At 39.8% G+C, this 27,370-nt stretch overlaps 1 protein-coding gene across 1 annotated transcript in view; it reads right to left on the bottom strand.

Annotated features, from left to right (window-relative positions):
- The window catches only part of ACBD6 (acyl-CoA binding domain containing 6), a 146,672-nt gene that overhangs the window by 2,177 nt on the left and 117,125 nt on the right, over positions 1 to 27,370 (bottom strand). The window contains exon 7 of the mRNA XM_089515913.1: positions 12,070 to 12,100. Coding sequence (XP_089372039.1) covers positions 12,070 to 12,100 — 31 coding nt within the window. The remainder of the gene's footprint in view (positions 1 to 12,069; positions 12,101 to 27,370) is intronic.

Below are 27,370 nucleotides of genomic sequence, written 5' to 3'. Positions count from 1 at the left end.
AGACAGGAATGTCTAAAGAAATCTGCCTGACTGGATACCAGTTTACCTGAAAGTGGCATCTAACAGAGGTCTTTTAATTGGTGAATGATATGGTTAATGGTGAAGGGAGTTGGGATACCATTACCAACCACATATGCTCACTATCATATTAATCCGTATTAATTTTACCATCTCATTAATTTTCCACTAGTTGCCTTTGGCTGGATAGGTGAACAGGTCTGGCAAGGAGCCCAGACAACTGTACAGTAGCAATAATACGCATATGGCAGACTTAAGTGGAAAGCATAGTAGTTACAATGATTTGAACTCTTAGCACAAGTTAACCAAAGGCAGTTTTATAAGGAATGCTGTCTGTTTCCATCTCCTGAAAGCCTTTGCTGTCCACACCGTTCAGGACTCCCACCCAAGACTTTTTGTGTGTGTGTGGGGGGGGGAGGTTGCTGAAGTGGGGAAGACGGTATGGGAAAAATTCCTTACACAATTTTCCTTAAATCACAACAGCACAGAACTGAATGACCAACATACAAAGAAAAGGATCTGTTGGCTAAGCTGCTTCTTCTTCCATGATATTCCTTAGGTGATGTTAGGGGCTAAAGCCTTGTAGGTAACTCCTTTGCAACCTCTCCTATTGCATTACTGGAATGACATGGGAGGGAGCAGCAGAAATGCCATCTTATTACAGTATAAGAATTGGCACCAACTTGATATTTTATGGCAATTCAAGCAACAGATAAGCACTCTTCTTTTTACCCCCCTCACACAAGGAAATTTAACTCCAACCACACTCTTCCTGTAGAGGTGATGAATATGAATCTATTCTCTCTCCTTAAAATAGCAGCAATGTAAGTACATTGCTAAAGAAGGTAGCACTAGCCAAAATGGAGATGGAGAAATATTTCATCTTAGAATATGCCTCACTGGCTGCTCAAAGTGTCAGGTACCTGAGCCAAATAATATGGAAATCCTGTGCTCCTAGAGTTGTCTTAAAGCAGGATAGTACAGCCTTTAACACACTGAAGTCAGAAACCATAAATAAAATGTTATTAGGTTCTTGTGTTGTTGTTAGTGTCATATAGCCCTTCTCCTTTTGTGCCATGTCTTTTTAGATTGTAAGCCTTAGGGCAGGGAACTGTCCAATTATAAAGATTGTATGTACAGCGCTGTGTAAATTTACAGCGCTTTATAAATAAAGGTTAATAATAATAATATAAATCTAACTAGAATAAACCACTGGACAAGACAGCACATCAGCTTTCCATATCTTGATAATCTGCACATCATAGGTGCTGGAAGGGAAGCTGGGAGGAAAAGTGGTGTTCAGGTTTTCTCTTTCCCTTAGTTTCCTTTGAAAAATGGGAGAGTGACCAACATCTGAGCAGAATTACATGGTTAAACAGGAAATAGCAGCATGTATTTGTGGAAAGCATGGTGTTACCATTTCTGTTTTTCTTCTCTTATTTAACTTGAGAGCACCAGTATGAGCCAATATAATTACTGGACTAAGAGCTGACTCTGAGTTGCAATAAAAATGACAGGTGAACAGCAGAGGGGAGGACTTTTAAAAAAAACAAAGCATAGCACTCTTCAGGAGCGCTCAATGGCCAGTTCTCAATGGTCAAATACATATGAAGCATTATGCAAAAACAACCTGGACAGTGTTCTCTTATAATCTGTATGCCAAGTAGAACTGCAACATCATTTTTGTGTCAGGGCTGTCATTTATTACAAAACATGTCAGACATTTTAATTTATCTGATGTTCCCAACTAATGTTTATCATTAACTCTAATAAAATGTGATTCATGTGTTTTTTTTAAACCTTTCCCTGTTTTTAATAAGAAATTAGGAAAATCGCATATTTCCAGACCTGGGTGAATTTTGCATATGGTTTTCTCTTGGAATGGACCACTACCAGGAAATGTCATGACCCACCAGCAGCCAATGACTGCACTATTGCACCATATACAAACATCAAATACTAGATCAGCTAAGTGAAACTTCCATTGTATGAAAAGGACAACCACTAACTGGCCCCATATAAATGGTATTATCCTTACCTTTAAGCCAAAAAAGAGGTAGCGAGAGATAAATATTAGAACTGGTACTCAAAGCCTCTCACACATCATTTATGTTCTACTGTTACGAGTATGTGAGGGGAGAAAATGAAGCACTAAATTATCCCTCTTTATTTTGGAGAGATTTAAAGGCTTCTTAGGCTTTATCTCAGATTTGTGAAAGCATAGATGGAGAACTAGGGTACAGTACATTACAGTTTGGAGCCATGCTCCTGTTGGTCCTCCACAGGCATATATTTAAGAAATTATTATAACTTTTTTCTTGGTGTGCACATGAAACTGTCTCATACCAAATCAGACCATTAATCCAAGATCAGTAAGGCAAGGGAGGGAATCATGTGGCCTTCTGATGTGGAACTGAAACTCCAGGTTAGGAATTTTGGGAGTTGCAGTCCAATAATATCTGGATTCCATATGCATTCCACCCCAGATGTTGACTAGTAATAGTTGGCTGGCAATGCTTCCCAGGAAGATTTGCAGGAAGAATTTTTTTTCCAGTCATGCTAGCTGAGGTTCTTTTAACTAGAGATGTCATAGATTAAATCTGGAACCATGTACAATTCCACCCCAGTCTGGAATTCTGCTCCCACACTACAGTAAATAAAGAAGGAGGGTGGAATCCTGTACCCTGGTCAGTGGAGATGTGGAAAAAGTGAACAGAAGGAAAGGCTGAATGAACACAGAAAGGACAGGGAAGAGAAAGAGCAGGGAGGAGGGGGGGGGAAATGCATGTCCAGCCTTATACTACTACTACTACTGATACTACTTTTATTTATAATGCCCTTTCCACCAAAGGGTGGAATGTCAAACATAGATAATCCAAAATGGACAATAAAACACAACACTATAAAATGCTAAAATACTATATTAATATACTAAAAGCAAACTCTTTATCAGTCACTACCCATCTTGGCAACCTTAGGCACACTCAGCAATTCAGTCTGGTGAATTGAAAAGGGAAGTCTACAACCCTTTACTACAGCCGGTAAGATCCTCTCCCAGATGGACATGCAAAGGAAGACTATTCCACAAATACGGAGCGAGGTCCTGAAAGACTGGCGGCCTTGATAGAGCCATATGCATTGATGGAACCATGAATAATTCTTTGCCCGTAGATCTTAAATTCTTAGATGGTACATACCATGTTAGCTGAGCTGCCACATACTAAGAGGTTAAAGTGCACGGCCTTATATATCAGGATCAAAAGCTTTTAATGATCACTGGCTCAAACTGAGAGCCAGTGGAGGATTCTACAAGGAGAAAAGACATGTGAATATTTGGGGAGATTTTAGGCAACCTGAACAGAACTGTTCTGGATTAAAATCAGAGGAGTAAGAGAGCAGCAAGGCAAACCTGCTAATAGGCTATTACAATAGTCCAGGCATGAAATAACCATGGCCTGGACAAGCAGTCCTGAAGGTCAAAAACCTATGGATCCTATGAGCGTTCAAAAGATTGACATTACATGCCTTGCAGTTTCCCCAATAATGGAGTGTAGGGACAGTCGATTATCCAGCAGGGCCAGTGTGTAACTCTGTAAACAAAAGGAATGGCAAGAAAGTGGAGCTACTAGGCACTCAGACTGAACCGTTAGCATATTTATTTTAGCCATGTTCAGTTTAAGACAGTGAGTGGTCATCCACACAGAAACAGTCAACAGGAAGTTCGTTAACAACTTCCATAGAGTAGCATCAATTGAATCAAAACACTGGAATATCTGAGTGTCATCTGTGTAGATGTGATATTGGAAACCCGCCTCTGAAATAAGAAATCCAAGGGGAAGCATATAAAAAGAAAAAACAAAGAGGACCAAATACTGATCCTTAAGGCACCCCTACAGTTACAGGGAAGGTTGTTGACATAGCTCCCTGAAATGAAACAGCAGAGGAACGATCCAACGAAAAAAGATAAACCAGGACAGAGCATTCCTTGTTATTCCCATTAATGCCAACTGTTGTAGTGAGATTTGATAATCCAAAGTGTCAAAAGCTGCAGATAGATCCTATAGGATCAGAACTGATATTTGCTGCTGAGCCTTTGCCACTAAAATATCATTTATTATGTGAGTCAGAGCCATTTCTGTGGAATGATCTGTCCAAAACACTGATAGAAATGGATCAAAAAGAAAATCATGAGCAATCAAATAAGGCATCAATTGGGAAAGGGTCACTCTCTCCAAAACTTTAGAGAAAAATGGAAGAAGAGACATAGGACAATAGTTAACACAAAGTGAAGGATCCAGGGAGGGTTTCTTCAATAAAGGGGGCATGACAGCATGCTTAAAGTAGCCCAGAAAAATACCTTTTGAAAAGGAGCAGTTCACTATATGGGCTACATAAGGCAGAAACAAAGGCAGAAGGGCTGAATAAAAAAGAAAGAAAGTACCAAATAACTGATGAGGCATACGAGTTTGAATTTGAATCTTCTCCTGTAGATATGATTGTCAGGCTTCATCTACTTGGGAGTACAGTGGGCTCTTGCTTTACCCAGGGGATCCGTTCCGGACACACACACCCCCGTGTAAAGCAAAAAACGCGTAAGCTTATGCTCGCTGCACGGCCGCGTGCACCATTCATGAGCCCCATTGGATATAATGGGGCTTGTGTGCACCGTGCGGCAATGTGCGCATGCGCAGGGCCTTCACCCGTTTCCCAGGCGGCTCTAGCGTATGGCACGGGCTCACTGTAATAGGTTGCACAAGCAGTTCTCAAGCTTTGACTCAACTTTGTCTAATAGATTCTGCCTCCACTGCCTTTTCAACCAATGAAGCTAGTTTGTTCCGTACATAGCTCTGCATGCAATCAAGGTCTTGGTTGGCGCTGTCTAACTATACAAGTTCTTGATGGTGCCTCAACTAAGACTGTTTGTGTTATGGTGTTGCATTGATTAGCCAAATTGTCATGATTTAGTGCATTCTCTGCAAAGTTCTGGAGTGTTGGAATATCTCCCAGCTCTGTCTCATTTCCTGGTATTCCCTAGTATAGCCTTGGCAAAGCTGCGTACTTCTGCTACGTTGTAATAATAGGAACAGGAAGTTAAAGAGCCTGAATACATAAACTGTTTCTGTATATCAACCCATACTGCATATACTGTAGTTTAGAGCCACAAGATCTGGCTAGAAGATCTGCCCAATTAATTCTGAAACTGAAATTTCCAGTGGGATACATGCCTTCAAGATATCTCTCTGCTTGAACACTAATTACTGTTTTAATTACATTCCAAACCATCACATTAGTGGTGTGCTTCCTCATTTCTGCAATTAGGAGTAGCAATCAGAATGTTTTGTTGCCTTCCTTGGCTAACACAAGAGAGACAAGCAAATTTTTAAAATTAAAACAGGACAGCAATACAGATATAGGGTTATTTACAGGAATCATATTCCTGTATAGGAGGTATCTTCTACTAGGCAAAACCATTTGTCTGTGTGGTTTGGTACTATAAACCAGGACTGTTGGCAGGCTCAAAACCCAGCTTGCCAAGATTTTGCAAACTAAGGCCCGTTCTGCACGGGCGTAAAGTACGTCCCTAGGACGTACTAGGGTTAGGAAAGGATGTCCTTTACGCATGCCCCTAACACTAGTACGTCCTGGGGACGTACAAAATGATGGCGCCTGTTCTACATGGGCGCCGCCATCTTGATGTCACGGACGCATAGCGTCCGCATGTCCCATGACAGAAGTGACGTCTTGAGTGTGCCATTGGCCACTTGCAGCGCCACGTCCAGGGTGCAAAAAGAAGCCGCTTGCTTCTTTCTGTTGTGTCCGGGAACCGCGCGGTTTGAACACTGCAGTTCCTGGACGCAGCAATCGGCGGCGCTGGAAGAGCGCCGTTTCCAGGTGGTCTGTAACACGCCTAAGTTTTCTCTTAGTAATGTGTGCAAGATTATGCTCAATTACCCATATTTCCATTCCACTGACCTGTCCTCTTTGGCAACAAGAAAAACAAAACAAAAACAAAGGACAATCACAATCAGGAAGAAATCCACAGGTAGGATTATTTGAGAAGCCAATAATATCTTTATTGACAATGACTGAATGATCAGGTAAGCTGCAGCCTAGTTATTGTGGCAGGAGGGATGCAACCCATCTATAGGAAGTCTTGAAAAAAAGTTAAGAAGTCTTACAAGATGGCTGGTTGGCCAAGGAAGAAACAGCCCCAACTCTTGGGATACAGAGTTGAGCTGTAAGATGAGGAACTGAGACTTCCATTTCTTAGGCTAAAGGAAATAGAATCCAAGAAGACCAAAGGGGAAGTTGAGACAGAGGCCCTTAGATTGGTAAGAATCAAAAAGGGAAGGGCTCTTGGATATTTAATAGCTGTATAGGACATAGCATTTGAGCAGCTGTAGATTGTCATTCCCTCTTTTTACTCAGCAAAGGTGCAAAAAGTCTTGCTTCTTTTGCTTCTTGCCACCCTACAGAACCATGGCTATCTGCCACAGCTGGTGTACTACATCATGTTGAGGTCTCAGAAGAATAGATCAACCAGGCACCGAAGAGCTCCAAAACAGGAGTTCTGGAGCGCAGGGACCTATAAATACTATACTCCAAGGTTAGGGTACCTAGACCCCCCAGATGTTTTAATTACAGTCTCTGACCACTGGCCAGGCTTGTCAGGTTGATTAAGGTTGTAGCCTTAAACATCTGAAAGGCATCATGTAGTATAGGCCTTCTCTTTTCCTTACACTATGGGTAGGAATCATGCAGATCCCCAGATGTTTTCAGACTGAAGTTCCCACCAGCCCTAGCCAGTATAGTTAATGGGAAGAATATTGAAAGCTGCAGTCCAGCAGTATCTGGAGAGCCACATGATTCCCACCTTTACCTTACACAGGCAATTCTGCTGTCTCTTCCCATTAGGTAGAAGGATATGTCACTGACAGGAGGGAAGGAGGCATGGCCTAAGAGGCAATTATGCAGAAATGCACTAAGCAGCCTCCTCTATGGGTTCAAAAGAGATGTTAATGACCTAAGTTGCATTTTTTTTCTTGCAGCTCATCATCTTTTGCAATATACTGCTATGCTGCAGTACACAATTTACTGGTGCAGATGATAGAAAATCCAATTGGAAACAGGTTTCTAAGGGTAATTTCTAACAGCTTAATCAGACTGGGTAGTAACCTTTAATCAATGCATGCAATTTTGAAAAAATAGATTAATATACATTGTTACTTTTAAATATTAAGTAATTGTATAAATTTTAATTTATCAATTGGGATAACCACCAGGAAAACAAAACACCTAGAAAGAGTCTAGTAGGAAGCAGGAGGCCTGAATTCAGTCTTATTATTATTATGCTTTATTTATATAGCGCTGTAGATTTACACAGCACTGTACATACAAACAATAAAATAGATAAAGTAAACCTGCCCATAGAGCATAATACATATAAATAATACATAACAATACAGGAAAGGATTCAATAAAGTAAAGCAGGCAACAAATTAAAAACGTCAAATAACAAATAATAGTCACACAATGCCTGGGAACGCTTCTCTGAACAGGATGGTCTTCAATTCAGTTTTGAAACTGGTTAAAGAAGTGATGTTCCTTGAGGCTCATGGGGGGAGGAGATTCCAGGAGTGAGGGGCAGCAAGTGAAAAGGGATGAATCCAGGATGGGGCAGTGAAAATCCTAGGCTGAGACAGCAGACCTTAACTACCAGAATGGAGGGCATGAGTGGGAAGGTGAGGAGAAAGGAGGTTTGATAAATAAGGAGGGGCCAGCCCATGCAGGGCTTTAAAAGTCAACAACAGAAGCTTATACTGAATATAGAAAGGGAGGGGGAGCCAGTGAATGGATGACAACAAAGGAGAGATATGGTCGGCGTGGTGGGCAGATACAATAATGTGTGCAGCTGAATGCTGGACAGAAATTAAAGGACGGAGGTGAGAAAGAGGAAGCCTTGCCAGAAGGATGTTACAGAAATCAAGTTGCGAGACTACTAGGACATGGACCAGAATCTTGGTAGTAGAGGCTGAGAGAAATGGTCAGATTTTGGCAATATTGTATAAAAAGAATATACATGCCTTAGCTGTGGTCTGGATCTGGGGGATACACAACAGAGAGGAATCAAAAATAAAACCAAGACTACGGGCTTCCTGGACTGGTTGAACAGAAATATCATCAACAGAAACAGAAAAGGAGTATTGAAGTATTTTTTCCGTTTAGGGGAGGGAACTTGCCCACATCCCTGGTCCTCCGGTTTGCATTTCTCCACAGCGGGAGATCGCAGAACCTCAGCAGAAGGTGTGCCCTTGGCAGCAGGAGCCTTGAGTATCGACTTAGATGGAAAAACAAGAAGCTCTGTTTTGGACATATTGAGCTTCAAGCACCGATGCCGCATCCACTGAGAGACAGCTGTAAGACAAGATGAAACTTGCTGTTCAAGACCTGCAGAAAGGTCAGGGGTGGAAAGATACAGCTGAGTGTCATCAGCATACAAATGATAGGAAAAGCCAAAAGAACTAATGAGTTTTCCTAGGGACAATGTGTAGAGAGAAAACAAAAGGGGACCCAAAACAGAGTCCTAAGGAACTCCAACAGATAAGGGAACAGAGGACGAGGTCTGACGACCCATCTTCCTTTCCTAAAGCAAAGCAGTGACACATACTACTGAAGGACACCCTACATTAAGCAATAATCATCATCATCATCATCATCATCATCATCATCATCATCATCATCTGCCCCTCAAGTGTTCAAGACAATAAGAGAAAGAGAAATACAGAGGACTTTATCAAACCACTGGAAGAATTCTATGATGAGTGCATAAATGAACAAGAAAGTGCAAGATGGCATTCTTCACAGTAGGAAATACTCAGAGGTTTGTGTGATTTCTAAAGAAGACTGAAAAAAGACAAACACTAACAATCTTTCTTCAAGTAAGATTAGAGAGCATAATAGGGACAAGTTGATAGAAGACTGTGATTTAGATTTAGGTGGGTTATAGACCTCCGCTTTGCGGTGGTCTCCCGCCGGCACCATTTGCTCCGTGAGGGAGCCGCAGCAGCCACACCGCGCGGCTCCCGCGCGGAGCAAAAAAGAAGCTCAATTTTGGAGCTTCTTTTTGCGGCGCCTCTATGACGTCGCAAGGCGCCTGGGGCGGACTCGTGACGTCATAGACGCCGCACGACGTCCGGACGCATAGCGTCCGATACATAAAGATGGCGGCGCCTGTATGAACAGGACGCCGCCATCTTGTACGTATTCTATATGTACTAGGGTTAGAGGGGTGCGGAAGCACCGCCCCTTCCTAACCCTAGTATGTATAGAATATGTACTAAATGGCGGTGTGTAACCCGCCTTAGAGTCAACCCCGTCATCTTCCAAGGACAAAGCAGGTGGTCTCAAGCATAACATTTTCTCAGTATTTCAGTTTAAGATTTATGAACATGTAAGTAAAAATTATGCACTTTACAGAATTGTGGCATGGATAACACAATCAAGGTTTTAAAGAACCTTGGAACAGCTTCATCAGTGTTAGTAGCCATAGCCTTTGCAGATCACGAAAATGGTGTCGCTCACTCAAGATATAAGCTTTAAAGATGCACAGTTTGATTTTGTATGCCTACGTCTGTGGAACGTTACCCAAGGGGACTTATTGTCAAGTACATTTACAAAGAGCCTTAGCTTTAGCAGCTTCATCAGTATGGGTCAGTCTTAAATTAGTAAGCATGCACAAGGTAATATAACATTTTTGAACCTCTGTTGATTTCAATGTTAATATAATAGGAAATGTAATGAAAATATTAAAGATGATTTTTTCTTCTAAGAATAAACAGGAATTATCTTCATTTCAATGGTTTATGAAGGAATCCATGTTGAGATTGCTACTTTGCAAAAAAAGACTAGAGTGCTTTATTATTACTATTTTATTTACATATTGCTATTTTATTTTATTTATTTGCCTATTTTATTTACAGCCCTAGAATTCGCAAACATCAATTAAGTCACAAGACATACATACATTCTATTTGGAAACAGAGCAAAACAGAAAGTCAGGAATAAATCTAGTTCTTGACTGTCGTTGTCTTTTAACAGGAGCCTCCAGGAAAAGAAGAACAGATGCTTTCCTTGAAAGTAGTCCCTTTACATTTGCAATAATGACACAAGGGGGCCCTTTACAAATGAAAGGCCTGACACTAAGGAGGTGCCATATGACAAGATATTTGGCATTTCTGAAGAGGAAGCCCCAAATGAGACAATGTGTTGCCACTGCACCGAGAAACCCAAGAGGACTTCAGCTCACCTCTAAGGACTGCAAAGTCGTTCCCTGGAGGTTAGAACAGCTGCTGGATTTACAGCATGCCCTGGGAACCTCTATTTGTCAAGCGCCAGTGAGGCAGGCCTGACACAGACACAGGTGAAGATGAATTTTCATTCAGCACAGTTTGCCTTCCGAGTCCATTAATCCTTAGAGGTTTCATGATGGATTTTTCCTTTTATTATATATTTTCTCACTGGCATCCCCTCCCACTACCCTGCCACAGTACAAAAAAAGCAGAGCAGATGGTGTTTCCACATGGAAGGAAGAACCCAGGAGAAATAGAGAGAGCCAGCCTACTCTAAAGGCACGTGACTTCAAGTCCAAGGAGAAACCTTGATTTCCTCTGGGAGGCCAGAGAAGCAATCATTGGAGCATTCCCTGAGGGAAACAAGTGTGTGCGTGGGGGGGGGGGGGGCAGGCACTGGAAAGGAGATCTTAACAAGGGAATATAAAGCCTAACAGTCCGTTCACAAGGGAGACCACACACATCCTGGTCTTTTCAAAGGCAGAGACTAGTGCTGGCCACAGACTGACAGTGGACCAGAAGAGATTGTACGGAAAGGGGCGGGGTGCTTTCTGGCATCCCATTTGAGGGTTACATAGTGGGGAGCTGTCCTTCACTTAACCTCAGAATGGCTCTGACCCGTGTTTAATCAGAATAAACCAGGATTTATAACCTGTCTAAGGATGCAGTTTGACACATTCTGTAATCAGGAGAGCTGCTGAGGCAAGGACAGCTGTCAGACCAAACACCCTCATAAAAGGCTAAACTCAGATTCCACTTCACCTTTTTAACTCAAAGAGAGGTTGTTAACTCCTTAGTTTGTTGTACAGTTGTATCAAAGAGGAGACGTTTGTGCTTACAGTCAAGACTTGGTGATAATTAATCAATTTAACATGCATTCCAAGGAAGGAAGCTTTTGGTGGATGAATTTTCTTGTATAGTCTGGTGTGCTGTTTTTAATCTTCAAATGGTTTTTATTGGTTTTAACTATGCTGTTTTTAACTTATGTCTTAATATTAGTAATATGTAATTTTTTTTAACTTTTGTAATCAGTGTTTTTGTAATCAGATTGTATTGCTGTACATACAATAAATTAAAATAGATAAAATAAACCTCCCTATGGTGTGCATTCTACAAAATTAATTAAACATAATACATATTAAAACATCTTAACATTCAAGTTCTATCATTTTAAATTCTTATAAGCCGCCTTAAATCCCATCTTGGGGGGAAAATCCCAGAAATAAACAAACAAATCCATTTTAAAAATCAGTTTACTAATCAAAATATTATGGGAATCTTATACATTGCTTTGCTGAAATCCAGATAAATGGCATCCACAGCATTCCCACCATCTACTAAACCTGGTCGAAAAAAGATTAGTTTGGCAGTATTTGTTCTTGACAAACTCATGCTGGGACCTCCTGATCACTGCACTGCCATCAGGATACTTGCAGACAGACTCATATGATCTGTTCTAATATTTTTCCTGGTATTGAGGTTAGGCTGATTGGTGTGTAGTTTCCTGGATTTGTTTATTTCTTTTTCTTTTGCCTTTTTTTTTAAAAAAAAGAGGAATAATAGTTGCCCTTCTCCAGTACTCTGGCACCCCATCAGTGCTACAGGATTTCTCAAAAATTATGGCAAGGGGATCAAAGAATATACCTGGTTGGCTTTGGTACTGTTTATTCAATCTGCAGGCAAATACTCATGCATTACTTACCATAATGCAATGCTGTTTGACCTTCATCATCCTAGGGGAGGAAAAAGAAAGAAAACGAGGCTTAGTTGTGGTTATGCACACACATATTTTATAAGGCACACATTTTTGAATTCTCTGGTTATTGTAAACATATTTTGACAATTTTATAGCTACAGTGATAACCTGAGGTGGAAAATGGCAATAAAGCACATAAGATGACCATTACTGGAGTACAAAAAAAATCAAACCCTTACAGCTGAAGGGGTTTGGCCTAGAATGAGGGAGGAACCATCCACAGGATGACTTGCCTGCTAACCAATGATCACCCCTGCCAGCTCAATTACTGGAAAGGACTTTGTGTGACAGATATGGTACTCCACATGCATAAAAGTTACTGAGTGGCTCCCATCACCTCAGGATGAGGTCAATTCACAGTTCTTGAGAAGGGCATGCTCCTCAACTCAAAGAACCATAAAAGAAACCCCAATTTAGGTATGATGGCCATCTAGGCCCATTTTCTCCACACTGGATGTGGCACAATGCCAGAATGTAATGTACTGGCCAAGTCCACTCCAGGAACACAATCCTTCAGTAGATTCCAAAAACCTTCATTCAGCAAGCAGAGGAAATAAAAGTACATGACAGCCAGAAAGGCACACTGGTCTTAGTGTTCAGCTATGACTCTGAAGACCATAGTTCAATTCCCCACTTGGCCATGGAACCCGCTGGACCGTGGGCAATTGCAAACCTCCTCTGAACAAATCTTGCCAAGAAAACACCATGATGAAAACCCCGCAATGAGGGCCTTAGGGTCATCCTAAGTCGGAAATTATTTGAAGGCACCTAACAACAACAAACTTGTTGTCAAGACTGAGGAAGTTTCCCCAGTTGGGAGTATACTTAGTTCCAACAGTTCACCCATTTCAAAACCCTACACTCCATTTGTCAGCAATTCAAAGTATACTCTCTTCCCAGGCCATTCCCAAATCAGGCCTGCAAGTCTACTCTGAGTTTGGAAAATCAGTACACAAAGGGATCTTGTAGCACCATTGAAACTATCTGGAAAAAGAAGCTGGTAGCATCAGCGTTCATACACTTGAACTTATGTACTTCTGCAGGTGAATGTTTGGAAAGTTACTCTTTTGGACTACAGATCCCAGAACACTCTCAGCTGAAGATTTTTTGGAGTGGTGGTTCAAAACGTCACTCCCCCAAAATATGAGTATGATGTTCTAAAGCACGAGTTCACCCATTCCAGAACTGATAAGTTCAACAAGTTCTCTCTATCTATGTGCTTTTAAGGCACCTGTCGACTTCTAGTGACACCATGAATTTCAATGAGTTTTCTTAGGCAAGGAAACTGTCACCCTCTGAAATACAGGCTACAGAACACAATATTCCTTGGCAGTCTCCCATCCAAGCACTACCCAAGCCTAACTGGCTTAGCTGTCAAGGTAAGATGGAATCTGGTGCTTTGAGAATATTTAAGTTTTAAAAATTTGAGTATTTATTACAAAGTAGTAATGAGTATAAGAAAATCTTAAGTGGAGTAACATCAAAATGGGTGGCAATTTATACTATTTTGACAAATGCCTACATGTAAGTATTACATGAAAGTGCCTCTGGACTAGGACTTTAACGTCCAACAGAGTGAAGAGTAACTGGCAACAGTGCTGCAGAGATGTTCCATATCATAATGGTGGTCCACATTCTCACATATTTCAAATACTGTGACTCCTTGCAAGTTTCCCTCAGCTTTCAAGCTGATATTTGATCAGCCCAGCTTACTCTCAGTGCTTTGCTTTGCAATGTTTGATTATTTTATGGCACGGTCAAATTAAAATCTTACTTCACCAAAACGTTAAAGAAAATAAACAATATCAAGAGAGAGAGAGAAAAGATTACAGTTCAAAGTTTCTATATAGCTGGATGTTAGTGCTTTTGAGATTTTTATTTTTTATTTTGCATCTGACAAAATCTTAATCCCATGACCTTGAAGAGGCTGACATCTAGATAACCATTAAAGGTTTTCAAGTGCTTGGATTTTACTGCCTGGAGTGCTATGTCTAATGGGCATCCAGCTACCGTGTACTGGACAGAGAGTGTGCTTGACTCAAGAGGAGGGAAACAGAATTCTTAATCCTGAGAAATTTCACCCATGAAAATTCATTTGGGGAAGGAAGCATTAAGGAAGCATAAATGTTGAAGTTGAAGAAAACTAATAAGCTTGTCACTGAATTCAAGTGACCTTCATGGAAGTCTCACTGTTTCACAGTGAAGTGATCTGCACAAAACGGGAGCACAATTAATAAACAACAATATTTTATAACACACAAAATGGATGGGCCTGTAATAATTTCAAAACCTGTCTTAGATTTTTACCTTTCAGAGCAGTGTGCTGATTATTAGTCTTTGAAAGAAATAATTGGTTACAGTTATTGGCTATTTACTGCAGTCAAGAAATATGAAGACGACTTAGGAATGGGATGGACAGCTATGAAAGAGCTAGACAAGATGCTAAAGAATAAAGATATAAAATTGAGCCCTAAAGTTAGAATAATCCAAGACACTGCATTCCCCATCACCATGTGAGAGCCGGACAGTGAAAAAATAGGTAAGAAGAAAATCAAGTCATTTGAAAAGTGGTGCTGGAGAATAGTGTTGAGAATACAGTGGACAGCCAACAAGACGAACAAATGGGTCCTCGAACAGATGAAGCCTGAAATCTCCCTGGAAGCCAAGATTCTCAGATTGAAGCTGTCGTATTTTGGCTTGGAATGGTGAAGGGCAGTAGAAAGAGACGAAGACCACATACCATTGAATACTCAATTAGGGAGGGAGGTCATGGGCTTGAATCTGCATGACCTAAGCAGAGCAGTAGTATCAGTCATTTTGGTGGTTTTAAAAAAGTAAAATTATTTTAAAAATTAAATAACCTCAAATGTGTCATAGGTTATGTAAAGGATTTCTTGTAAGGGATTTCTTCCAAGCTCTGGTTCAGATCATGTTTCTTTCATACTTAAATAGAGTGGAGTAGTAGAGAAACATTGTTTTCAGTGTACAAGTCTGATAAATTAATTGTCTTTGGGCAAGTACTAGGAAAACATTTCAGTCCTCCTGTAAAATGCAACCATAAATAAGCAAATGGAGCTGAGTGACAACAGCTGATCTTTTTTTTTCTTTGAAATTGAGCGGGATAATTAAGTTTTATTCTGCGTTACTAAGCAAGAAGGGGGAATATTTGCCATAGTTATTTATACTCTGTTCTGTTGTAGGGTGAATTACTGCCTAAATGTAGCTCATTTGGAGCTGTACCCATCAACAAGAACTAAGGAGTACTGAAATATGGGAAAAATTGTTAATTGATCACAATTTTATATTTCACATTTCTCGAGGCCAGGAGTCATTATTTTCATTCCAACACTGAGCTCTTTCATTACCCTGATCTTGGAAACTCATCCGCGTTGTTCATATCAGTACTCAAACTGTCATCCATTTTAAAATGGCTAGCAATGTGAAGTTTCTGTTGTACTACATCATACTATATTAAGGGCCAACTAAAAACAAACATAGCTTTTCTATTAATTAACATGTAAATATCTGTTGCCAAGATGATGGTCTGAGGAACAACAACAAATGGAAGATCAGTAACAAATGTTCACAAGGGTTGGCCAGTTATGACAAGTCCACTTTCACAACTTTCACAAGATATATTTTCTTAATACTCCCCCCCATATGCACTTTTCTATGCATTTTTCATATGCACAATGGATGCATTAATGGAGATATGAAAGGATGTGTCCTTCCATGACTAAAATTTGTTAGTATACATTTTAGAAAAATGTCAACTATGCAGTTTTGAAACATGCATGTTACTGAATGCTTTTTCTTGCTTCCACAGAATGCACTGTGAGCCCAGAAAGGCATGGATTTATGATCACATATTGTATACATAACCAGGTACAGTCCAGGAGGTGTGCATCAGGTAATACCTTAAAAAACAAACTCACAAATCCTTTTAAAACTTTTAATTTTATTCATTGTTTTTAAAGAACCAGTGTGTGTGGTGTCATGCTTAGAGCGCTGGACTCTGGAGACCAGAGTTCAATTCCCTGCTTTGCAATGAAAATTCATTGTGTGACCTTGGGCAAGTTACACACTCTCAACCAAGAAAACCCTGAATATGTTTGCCTAGGGTCACCGTAACTTGGAAACAACTTGAAGGCACTAAACAACATTTATTTTTACAGAACAGCATCATAATGCAACAGCTAAAGAATTTGTTAGGAATCTTGATAGAACCTTCCTGTCTTCTCCCTACAACAAATGAATTAAAAGTTGGCTGCACATTGACTTATTTACAAGAAAACTTGTGAAGGAGGAAAGACTGGAAAAGATAAAAACACGGCAGCCAAACTAACACTTCAAGCAGGATTTGAAAGCAATATACCAGTTGTTTCTGTTTATTTAAGACTGGGACTCAACCTGGTTTACAGATTAAAAGGAATACAAATAGAACTACATGTAGCTATAAAAATTTAAAAAATCAAGACTAAATTAGTATTAAACTATATGTAAAATTAAAAACATTTAATGCATCAAAGCATTGTTTTGCCCCCAAAGGAAAGATATTTACATGCATTACCCTCTTTGAACCTGGAAATTCCACACAAAAATCATAGCCAATAGCCACTGATAAAGGAAGAACTATCCCTCACTGGGGTTCACTGCTTGATACTCTAGGCAGGACTGGGAAAGATGCACCTGAAGTCTTGGAGAGTTGGTCAATTGTGTGAAGTCTTGGAGAGTTGGTCAATTGTGTAAATGTTATTGAGTAGGATATAAGATATGATCTGATATGGCATAAGACAATTTCCTTTTTTTTCTACATATAATAGATAATAGAGCACACTATAGAATTCCAGAAGAATCAGCATGTGCTTCACTGATTAATAATAATAATAATAATAATAATAATAATCTTTATTTGTATACTGCTTTTCCGTGGACGATCAAAGCGGTTTCCAATATCAGATTAACAATACATAACACATCATGACTCTGCTTCTCTCCCCTCAAGATAGTGGTCGGGAGGAGGGCTCTTCTTGGCAGGCAAGAATAATATTATTATTATTATTATTATTAAGGTAGGCTTAATGTTGAACATTAAGAAAACAAAAATAATGGCAGCAGAAGAGCTACATGAATTCATCCTAGATGGCGAGGAAATCAAAATAGTAGATTATTTCCCATACGTTGAATCAAACATTGATCAGAATGGAGACTGCAGTCAAGAAATCGGAAGAAGATTAGGAATGGGAAGGGCAACTATGAAAGAACTAGACAAGATCCTAAAGTGCAAAAGATATGACACTTAACACCAAAGTTAGGATCGCAAAAGCCATGGTAATTCTAATCACCATGCACAGATTTGAGAGTTGGACAGTGAAGATAGGTAGATAGGAAGAAAATTAACTCATTTGAGATGTGGTGCTGGAGAAGAGTGTTAAGGATACCATGGATGGTTAAAAAGACAAACAAATGGGCCTTAGAACAGATCAAGCCTGAACTCTCCCTGAACACCAAGATGACTAAATGGAGGCTGTTATACTTTGGTCACACCATGATTCATTAGAAAAGACAATAATGCTAGGAAAGGTAAAAGGCAGTAGAAAAAGAGGAAGCCTGAATGTCAGATGGTTAGACTCAATCAAGGAGGTCACGGGTCTGAACCTGCAGGACCTGAGCATAGTAGGTTGAGGACAAGGGGGACTTGGAGATGTTTCATCCACAAGGTCATCGAGTTGAGGTCAGCTTGAAGACAGTAAATAACCAACTTAGTTTACAATAATTTTGTTTAGATAAAGATAGTCCCTTGACATGAATTCTAGTCGTAATCAACTGTAGGGGGCAGTGCTCATCTCCGTTACGAAGCTGAAGAACCAGCATTGTGCAAGGACTGGCCTGGAGGTCATGTGGCCAGCATGGCTGCACCGAAGGCTGTTCCCACTGAGAAGCAGTACCTATCTATCTACTTGCATTTGCATGCTTTTGTACTGCTAGGTTGGCAGAAGATAGGACTAGTGACAGGAGCTCAACCCATCATGTAGCACTTGGGCCTCGAACTGCCAACCTTCTGATCTTCTGATCATCAGAATTGGCATCTTAACTATTAAGCCACAGCATCCTTACATTTACCTTTATGCTAGCAGTCATCATTGCGCCAATGAATTCCATAAATTATGTGATGTATAAACAAATAGTTTCAGCTGAGTACTGGGATTCTGCAGCTCCCTTGTCCATCCCATTGCTCAGCTATTCCCTCCTAATAAGATGGGGGAGAAATGGGGTGATGAGAGGCTTGATTCTTCAACAATCCAATGAAAAACAAACACCCATTGAAACATATACAGGCAATATCAGGATTGTAGATGTGGAACATTGGAGGAAAGGGGGAAATTTCCCTTCTTCGTGATTCCAGTACATGTTGAAGGACATGTGTAAATAGTAGATGATGGTAGACAGGTGTATATATTTGTGAAAGAAGGAGGAAGGGAGAATGAGTGGATGTTCATATGTATGAATAGGTGAGGGGCAAGTCACACTCTCTCAGCCTCAGAAGGTGGCAATGCCAAACGCCCTCTGAAGAAACATGCCAAGAAAATCCTATGATAGTGACACTAAGTAAAAAATGCCTTGGAAGCATAAAACAACAGGTGATGGATGGATGTTTGTGTGTGAAAGAGAGAATGGGAGAAAGATGTGAATGTGTAATAGTGCAAGAGAGAAAGAATAGAAGGGAAGAATGGGGGAGAGGTTTCTGTGTTTGTGAACTGGGGGAACAGATGGCTGGCTGGCTGGATGGATGGACAGATCCATATGTAAGAGTGAAGGGATACAGGTTAGTATATATGTATGTGTGAGAATGTATGATTAGGGAAGGGATGACTGCATCATAAGTGTGTTATAAGAAGGTACAGAATGGCACTGGTCACTGACTGATGATTTTTGGTGATTCCAAAAAAAGTAACTATTTCAAGCTCTGGGAACTGAAGAAAAAAGAAGTAGGAAGAGTGTGTGTTTGTGTGTCATGAGAGAAACAGTAAATCTATCAGCAAGGTGAGGAGTACCTCACCATATAATGCAATCCAGGAGCTAGGGGACAAGACATTCTGGCAACAGCAGCTTGAATTCATTCCTGTTAACTTTATGCAATATCCTTCTTATGAATAAAGCATAGAAACTTGGTTACAGGCATGGCTGGAGAGATGCACAAAAAAATGGCAGAGGAAAATGCTCCCATATCCCCAATACATGGTCATAGCCTGCATGATTCCAGTTTAAAGCAAAACGTTGAGCCCACTTCTTTTCTAAGAAAAAGTCAGACATACTTTATTCTTCACAAAAGAAATATCTGATCCTCACACTAAAAACTGTGTAACCAAACTTTTACTGATCTTAATATTAACATCTAATTTAACCCAGCTTAATTGTCAAACATGAAAAATAAAGTGGAAGTCTTTGGGTTAATGCAAATACACACATAGAAATATGTACATATTGCATGTCCATATACAATATGTACATCCAGCAGTATGTAAGCAGGACAGCATGTACATATGTGATGTATATGTGATGTTGCAACCACCAGCAAAATCCACCTATCCCTTTTCAGATTCTGCCTGCCTCATTTTACATAACTACACCTCCTCAACTACTCAGGTTGTTTGAGGAGTCCTCTGGTAACTGAAAAATGAAACATGGACCTCGGTGGGGTGAGGTGACTGGGACTGTCCAGAGGGGAGAGTCTCCTGTATTGCACTGACAAAACAGGTACTGTATTGGTCATTACAATGGTACTCTGCTCTTCATCTAAAAAATGAAAAAAGAAAGAAGAAGAAAAAAGAGTTAAGTTATATATAGTTTCCAGGAAGTCTACCACGTAGGATGTTTACCAGCTTGGCCATCTTAGTTTCAGCAGTAGAACTATATCAAGACCTCTGCCCTAAGAAAATATATTAATGTATAATGGGGGCTTCACTTCATGTTAACCTTAGCTCCTTTTAAAACCCAAATTTCACAGTGCATTTCATGCTCCATATGTTATCATTTTAACACTTGATCTTGCACACATTTACATTCCCCAAACTGCTGAAACAATCCTACCAAAATGTAGAAAAATCACAGTGGATTTATACTTCCGCAATAATAAGCATTTACTTACTGGGAAATTCTTATTTCAACTCAAGGCAGCTGAAACTCACAAACTTCCACAAGCAACAACTTAGCAGCAACCTAATTTAAAAATCAATTCAGCACATCAATATGACAACCCCTTTCTTTCTTTTTCTTTACATATTTAATGAACAGCAAGACTTAAACCCAAAGCCTGTTCCTCCTACAGGCCTTTCCGCCAGCTTTTCAGTCCGTGGCTCCCTTCTGCCTTCTCCTATTCTTATCACTTTAGTATGGATGAGGCAGGTACCTGGTTATTTAAAGAGCAGGATAAATGGTCTGAGACAGTTTCCCTCAGCCCCAATTCACCAGGGAATGCTCAAGAATTCCACCTGACACTGGGATAGCGTGGTGCTCTTAAACAATCTGCCGTCTGATCCGATTGTTCCCTAGTGGGGAGGCAGGCTGCAGCTCACTCAAGAGTCATTGATTGGATTAACAGCCTAATTCCCAACAGATGAATAGAATACTGATGTCTTGTCAGTCCAGATCATAGAAGGAAAACACAATCTGCTTCTACAGCTTGGAAATTTAACCCCTTTGACTCTCTTTCCAATGCAGTATGAGTCTGGACTTGGGAGTCATGTATTTTCAAATTTATCACAATGTCCATTTGAGCAGCAGTTAACTACGCACTTAACAGAGCTTTTGCTGACCTCATAGTGAGGCTTTTCAACAATATTAGTAATATTCCAGCAGGACAATAGCTGTCTACACAAACCTTTCAAGTGAGTCTAAAAGGCTTTTAAAATCCCATTGTTATTATTCTTGTTTATCCAATCATCCTTTGTGACAGTATATGCTGAAAAACAAGATTGACCAAACTCCACCCAGTTAGGTTCATGGTCAAGGGGGAGGGTTGATCTAAACCAAATCTTCCCTAGTGAAGTCAAGCATCAGAGGAATTAAACTACATTGGCTCTCAGATTTGGAGCAGGACTGGAACTTCAAAAAACTGAATGGAGGAGTGTAGAGACAAAACTAACATTAGAAACACAAGGGTGGGATGGGAAAAAGGTATTTCTTTTTCTATGTTGGTCTCAAGAAGAACCCCACCCCCTCACCTCCCAATATTCATTAGATAATACAAGTCAGCACCACGAATGCTACAGAAAATTTATTAGTTAAATCATGGCAAACATTTAATATACTTATTCAATAGATGGTTGTTTTATACACTAAACAGAAAAAATATGAAAGTCAGCTGTCATGAATAGCTGGAGTTAGAAAAACAGAAGCCCTATGAGTGCCTAGTGAGGGAGAAATGTCATATGTCTCCTATCAGTTTAGAAGATAAGCGTTTTGATCAAGGATGAGATTTCAGCAGAGAGAAAAGGGACCTTGTTTAGCTTCTCTTCTCCAGAAATCATCCTGTTCTGTGCTAAATAATGCTAAAGGACTACCAACCTGACTGTGAGCACTTTGCTTTCCTTTTCCTTTTTTTAAAAATTGGGTCATTTGGATTTTCTTTTTTTTTTTTTAAATATATTTTTTAAATTTACATCAGCAATAGTTCTTCAGCCTTGAGAAAACCCTGATATATGGAGAAGATACTGCCATGTTTCTTGGTGGCCTTGTTTGTCTTCCTTTTTTAAAAAAAATTAGTTCCTATTTTTAAACACATATATATGTAGGCCTAAGTCTACTGGAGTGTGGTATTAGAAAGAGCAAGTGGGACCCATCAACAAATCAGTGCAGCAAATCTCTAGGCTCCAATAGGAATCTTCCTGTTCAGGTTGCAGAACAGCCTGGAACAGGTGCCCTCTTGCCATTTTTGGAGCTCATGAGTTGGAGTGATGACTTCAGAATGAAGAAAATACACACACCTTCTCACTCTCTGATACCTTCCCACTGTACTGCAAGCAGTAACAGGTGCTGGTTTAGGTTCAGTGTGAGTGGGCCCTACACTTGAACATTAATACAATACAATATAATAATACAATATTATATTGGTGCTGCAAAAACATACACCGTACTTAATGGTTCAGTCCTATATTTGCTTACCAGAGAATAAGTTTGTACCTGACATTCCTGTATCTATCATTTTGTTGCCAATCCCCACTTATCCTTTCACTATATTACGGTAAATAGAAGAAACACTATCAAATACGCAGTACTAAATGTATTCCTAACCATATTTCAAACTGAATGTTACAAGAAATAAACTAAGGAAAGGCACCTACTGATCCAAATAACCCAGCTTTATACAAGCCCCTCACTATGTTTATGACTCAGTTCTTGAACCTTTTCTCTTTCCAACTAAATCTGCTCTGAGTTTCAATTAAGTATCATCTGTTTCCAGTTCCTTCTTCAGAAGTGTCTACATGCTGTTTCTGCATGAGCCACTGTTGTGGGTTTCTGTTGTTCTTATGTGCTTACAAGTCAACTCTGACTTAAGAAAATCCTGTTCTATGGATTTCCTGGCAATAGGTTTTGTCACTGCCTTCCATTGAGTCTGAGAATGTGTGGCCCAGTACAGATGGGCCTTTAAGCACGTAAGGAATATGTGCTAGGGTTGCCTCGGGGCGTCGCTTAAAGACGCCCTGCAACCCTAGTACATATTCCATACGTCAAAATGGCAGCACCCTGTAAAAATAATAATAAAAAAATAAAATATTTATTTGTGTTTCCCCGCCTCTCCCAATTGGATCGAAGCGGGGTTACAGACTAAAAAATCACCATAACATATAATTAAAATTCTCTAACCAATATGACGATTAGATTCAGCATATTAACTAATGGTTAAAGGTAATCACACAATACAATACAGAATACAATACAATCGGCAAATCAGCAGCATCTCACTCAGGGCCATGTCAGTCATTATCTTATAACATATCTGGATATGCTTGGCGGAATAGTTCAGTTTTCACTGCTTTCCTGAATATCTCTAATGAGGGTGACAATCGGATGTCCTCAGGAAGGCTGTTCCACAATCTCGGAGCCCTTATTGAGAAGGCTCTTTGTGAAGTGGAAGCATATTTGGGATTCGTAGTTTCTAATAAGTTCTTGCCCGATGTTCTAAGGGTGCGGATTGTACACATGGGCGCCACCATTTTGACGCAATGGGCGCTTAGTGTCCGCACGTCGTGGTGCATTTGTGACATCATGAGTGCACCACTGGCACACTTGGGCATCATAAGTGCGCCAGAAAAAGAACCCACTTTTTGCGGGTTCTTTTTTTGCCAGCGAGAAACCACGTGGTTTATCCACTGCGGCTTCCCACCTGTGGAAAAGGAGGCGGTCTGTATCCCGCCTGTGACTTGCCCAGGATCACTCAGTGGGTTTCCATGACTAAGTGGGGATTTGAATCTTGGTCTCCCAGAACTCTAGTCCAATGCTCAAACCACTTCACCATACTGACTCTTGCTCTGGGGCTTACCTCTTTCCAATCAGGAGGCACACACAGAATAGTTATATACTACAAAACAAGAAACAGGATCAGCTAAGTTTTAATACATTATTCCTTTTTGGAATAAACAGATGAAGTGTCACCAATTTCCTAACTACTAGGAAAACATGGAAAATCTCTAATTGCCTTTCTCCAGCTTTGAGTTATCTACATGGACACCACAAAAGAGCAATTTTGCTGTTAGACTAGAAAGGCATAATCTTCAATGGACCAGCATAAGAACAATCAGATAAATTGCAAGTATGGTGAAATGGATGATTTCTGTCAAAGTAAGAGATGGCAGGCATCTATCAGATACATGTACTGAAAGATGATTATTGTTTTGCCTGGTACTAGGAATGGCAAACTGAACAACATGCAATCTTTAATATTATTTCTTCATCTGACTTTTTTTCCTTTTGGATAGCTAGAGGGCTGTTTGAGCAAGTAACATGCCCGTATGTCTAAAATTTTCAATAGTCATTCTCAGAATTAGAGATGTTTGGTTTCATACAGCAGATGCTTTTCTGCATCCATTCCAGGCTTTTTTTAAAAAAAATAGGAAGCTACATTCTAATAGTGGTGGTGGCAGCGGTCAGAAGCGTGTTTACACAGTTAAAACTAATGTGCCAGCTGCATCCATCCATTCATTGAGAAGTCAGATTTAGCTAGTGACACATGTCTTGATTATATCCTGTTTGGATTACTGTAATGCACTATGTGTGGGGTTGCCACTGGAAACTGTTCAGATATTTCAGCAGGTACAAAATGCTGTGGCCAGGCTGCTGTCTGGTTACAGGGCTCATGTAATTCCCCTGCTGAAACAGCTACATTGGCTACTGGTCTGCTTTCAGGCAGAATTGAAAATGCTGGTCATGGCCTTTAAAGCCCTACATGGCTTGGGTCTAGACTACCTAAAATACTGTGTCTCCCTATATGACCTGATTTTTAAGATCCTTGAGGAGGCATTTCTCTTGGTCCCACAATCATCAAAGGTATATTTGGAAAAGACAAAGGAGATAATTGACTGCACTCCATCTGAGGAGTTCTCTTCCACAGGAGGTCCAATTACCCCTGCCTTGCTCTTTCTACCGACAGGTAGAAAGCCTTTGATGTTTTAATCATATGGTGGAATAGTGTTGATATTGGTGTGTTGTGTTTTTATTCTGTAATTTTTAAATGCATTTTGAACTGTTCTTACTGTCTGCTTTTCATAGTATTGCTGTTTTAGTTTTTTTTTTTTAAAAAAAAAAACTTTTGTAATTTTTAAAAACCTTTATAACATTTTAGCCAAGTTCTGTTTTAAATTATTGTTAGCACCTGGGTCCCTTGGTGAGAGAAAGATGGGAGTATAAATTGAATAAGTAAAATAAAATAGCAACCCTTCCCATTTCTGCTTTCTTCTCTCTCACTATCACCTGAATAGTACCTGCTCTTTGGTACTAGAATGATGCCCAGTGAGGAGAGACCATGTAACAGAGCACTATATCTGCATGAAAGGCCAGCAGGGCAACAATTTCACTTAATCTCTCTGAACTCCAAGCCACACGTGCTGTCCTGATATCCAACAGCCGGTCCGATTTGGGCTCTCTGCCAGCAGTGACTTTGCAGGCTTTGTGGCAGAGATTATTCAAAGGAGATTACCCCTTCTAAACCCCTTAGATTTTAATTATTTCTGTATGTATTTATAAAACCTACAGTCTGCTAGTATCAGGGCACAACTGTCCAACCACCCATTCTTAACCTGATTTCAAAAAGGCCCAAAGGCAGTCAGCCTATAGTACAAGGTCTGGCTTGTTCTGGTTTTATTTATTCCTAACATTAAAATTGTGACTATACCCCAGAAAAGACCCAGCAAGATATAACTGTCTTTTATTCTGGTATCTTAAAAGAGACACACTCTTCTTTTTGCCTTCTGTTACAATATAGGTTATTAAAAAATCATGGAGTACATGTCAAATGTTGCAGATTATCCCCTGTATGAATGCATGACCAGAGCCTCTGGCTGTGGAGGATGGAAAAAAAGAAAAGAAAAGAAAAGAAAGAAAAGCTCTCCAAATGTGAGCATCAAAGAAAGGATACCTTGCTCTGACCTAAGCTTAACTTCCTGTGAAAAATTTAAAATTTTTAACATTTAATACTGCAAGCAGTTTGCATGCAACTAAATGGAGTATAAGCTTTCTACGTGCAACTGAGAGATGGAGGGATGCTTGGAAAGGCTGCTTAAGCAGACTGATCTTTGCTACAACCTGAGAGGTATGATGGATTTTTGAATGAGAATCCCAGCTTCAATCCCACCTTTGGCCTACACAGCTAAATGTAGGCTACACAATTGTTAGAAATGAGTCTATAGCCTCTTGAACTAATGCTATAATAGAAAACTACATTGTAGAGCTGGTATGCTCTTTGCTCATCACAAAGTGTTGTAAACTAATCTCTCAATTTCACACACACATCCCACACCCCTCTACCCTCCAAACTGGGATCTAATAATTCTGGACAACATTCTAGGGTTGTTTTGGACCACTTAGTTACTACCTTTCAGTATTCAGTGCGCATTGGACTGCAACGTTCTCAGAAGTGACTCTTCCAGATACAGTTTCATCCAACTTGCAATATGAAACAATGAACTTTATTTGCTTTGGAATATGAATTACCAGAGCTATTTAGGCTCAGTTAGAAAGAAAAGGCATACTTCTCTTTGCTGTAACTTTGTAGGGACTTGCAGATGGGTGGGTAGTGCTGCCCAATCCCAATTACTTAACAGAAACAGAATGATAGCAGGAAAGAAGAGAGACAGAGATACTGCCACACAGTTTTGGCTCTTATCTTTAGTTCTTCTGTATTCTAGCTTCTTCTTGCATCTAGTCAATGACAATTTAACTCCTCCTAGATTGTTAATGTCACACTTTCTTCTTTCCTTTTTACTAACTGCTTCCAGCAACTCAGTCTTTGTCATTCTTCCCTGTCCCCATTTTCTTTTAAAATCATCTCCTCCAAAAAAAACATAATGTATGATACCATTTACATTATGTAAATATTGGTATGTGGAATGTGAGACACATTTCAGTACTACTTCCTGAAGACTCAATGAGGAGAAGAATGCATTCTCTGGCCCTGGAAGGTTGCAACCAAGGCAAATCAACATATGTGTTGAGTCCCTAAGTAATAGGGCACCACCTCACCAGAACATAGATAATTTTTTTTTAATGAAGCAACTGGCACAATATCCTCACTTTAATATAACTCACTACTGTTTCCAGAAAATAGATGATTCCTCATGCTGCTCATTACCTCAGTAGGTGGGAGTCAATCTAAAAAGGTAATAATATCTTTAAAAATTGATCTAAAAATTAAGAATATCACTATGTCCTCAGTACTCCAAAAATAGTACTCCCAAAATATCTTACAGGTAGTCTTATTAATTACAAAGTATTACTTCCCAATTCTGTATTTCGCCAAGAAAACATGGGCTTCTAGACCTTTTTATATTACTATTTCTGTATGTTGTAGGGGAATTAGGGGAATTTGTCTTTCTTGTTTTTAAAAAGTAGGTTTTCAGGTGATAATCAACAATTAATCAGACTGTAACCAATAATCTGATAACTACTGAAAGGGGAAAATTATTTTTGTTGAAGAATAGGTCAGGGCATTTCAATGTCTTCCAAAATGTTCATATGTTTTGTATTTATGTTT

The sequence above is a fragment of the Sceloporus occidentalis genome, unplaced genomic scaffold (assembly GCF_023333645.1).
Source record: "Sceloporus occidentalis isolate IW3139 unplaced genomic scaffold, rSceOcc1.0.p SCAF_3, whole genome shotgun sequence".
NCBI classification, from domain to species: Eukaryota; Metazoa; Chordata; class Lepidosauria; order Squamata; family Phrynosomatidae; genus Sceloporus; species Sceloporus occidentalis.
This window is presented reverse-complemented; position numbering and strand designations above follow the sequence as displayed.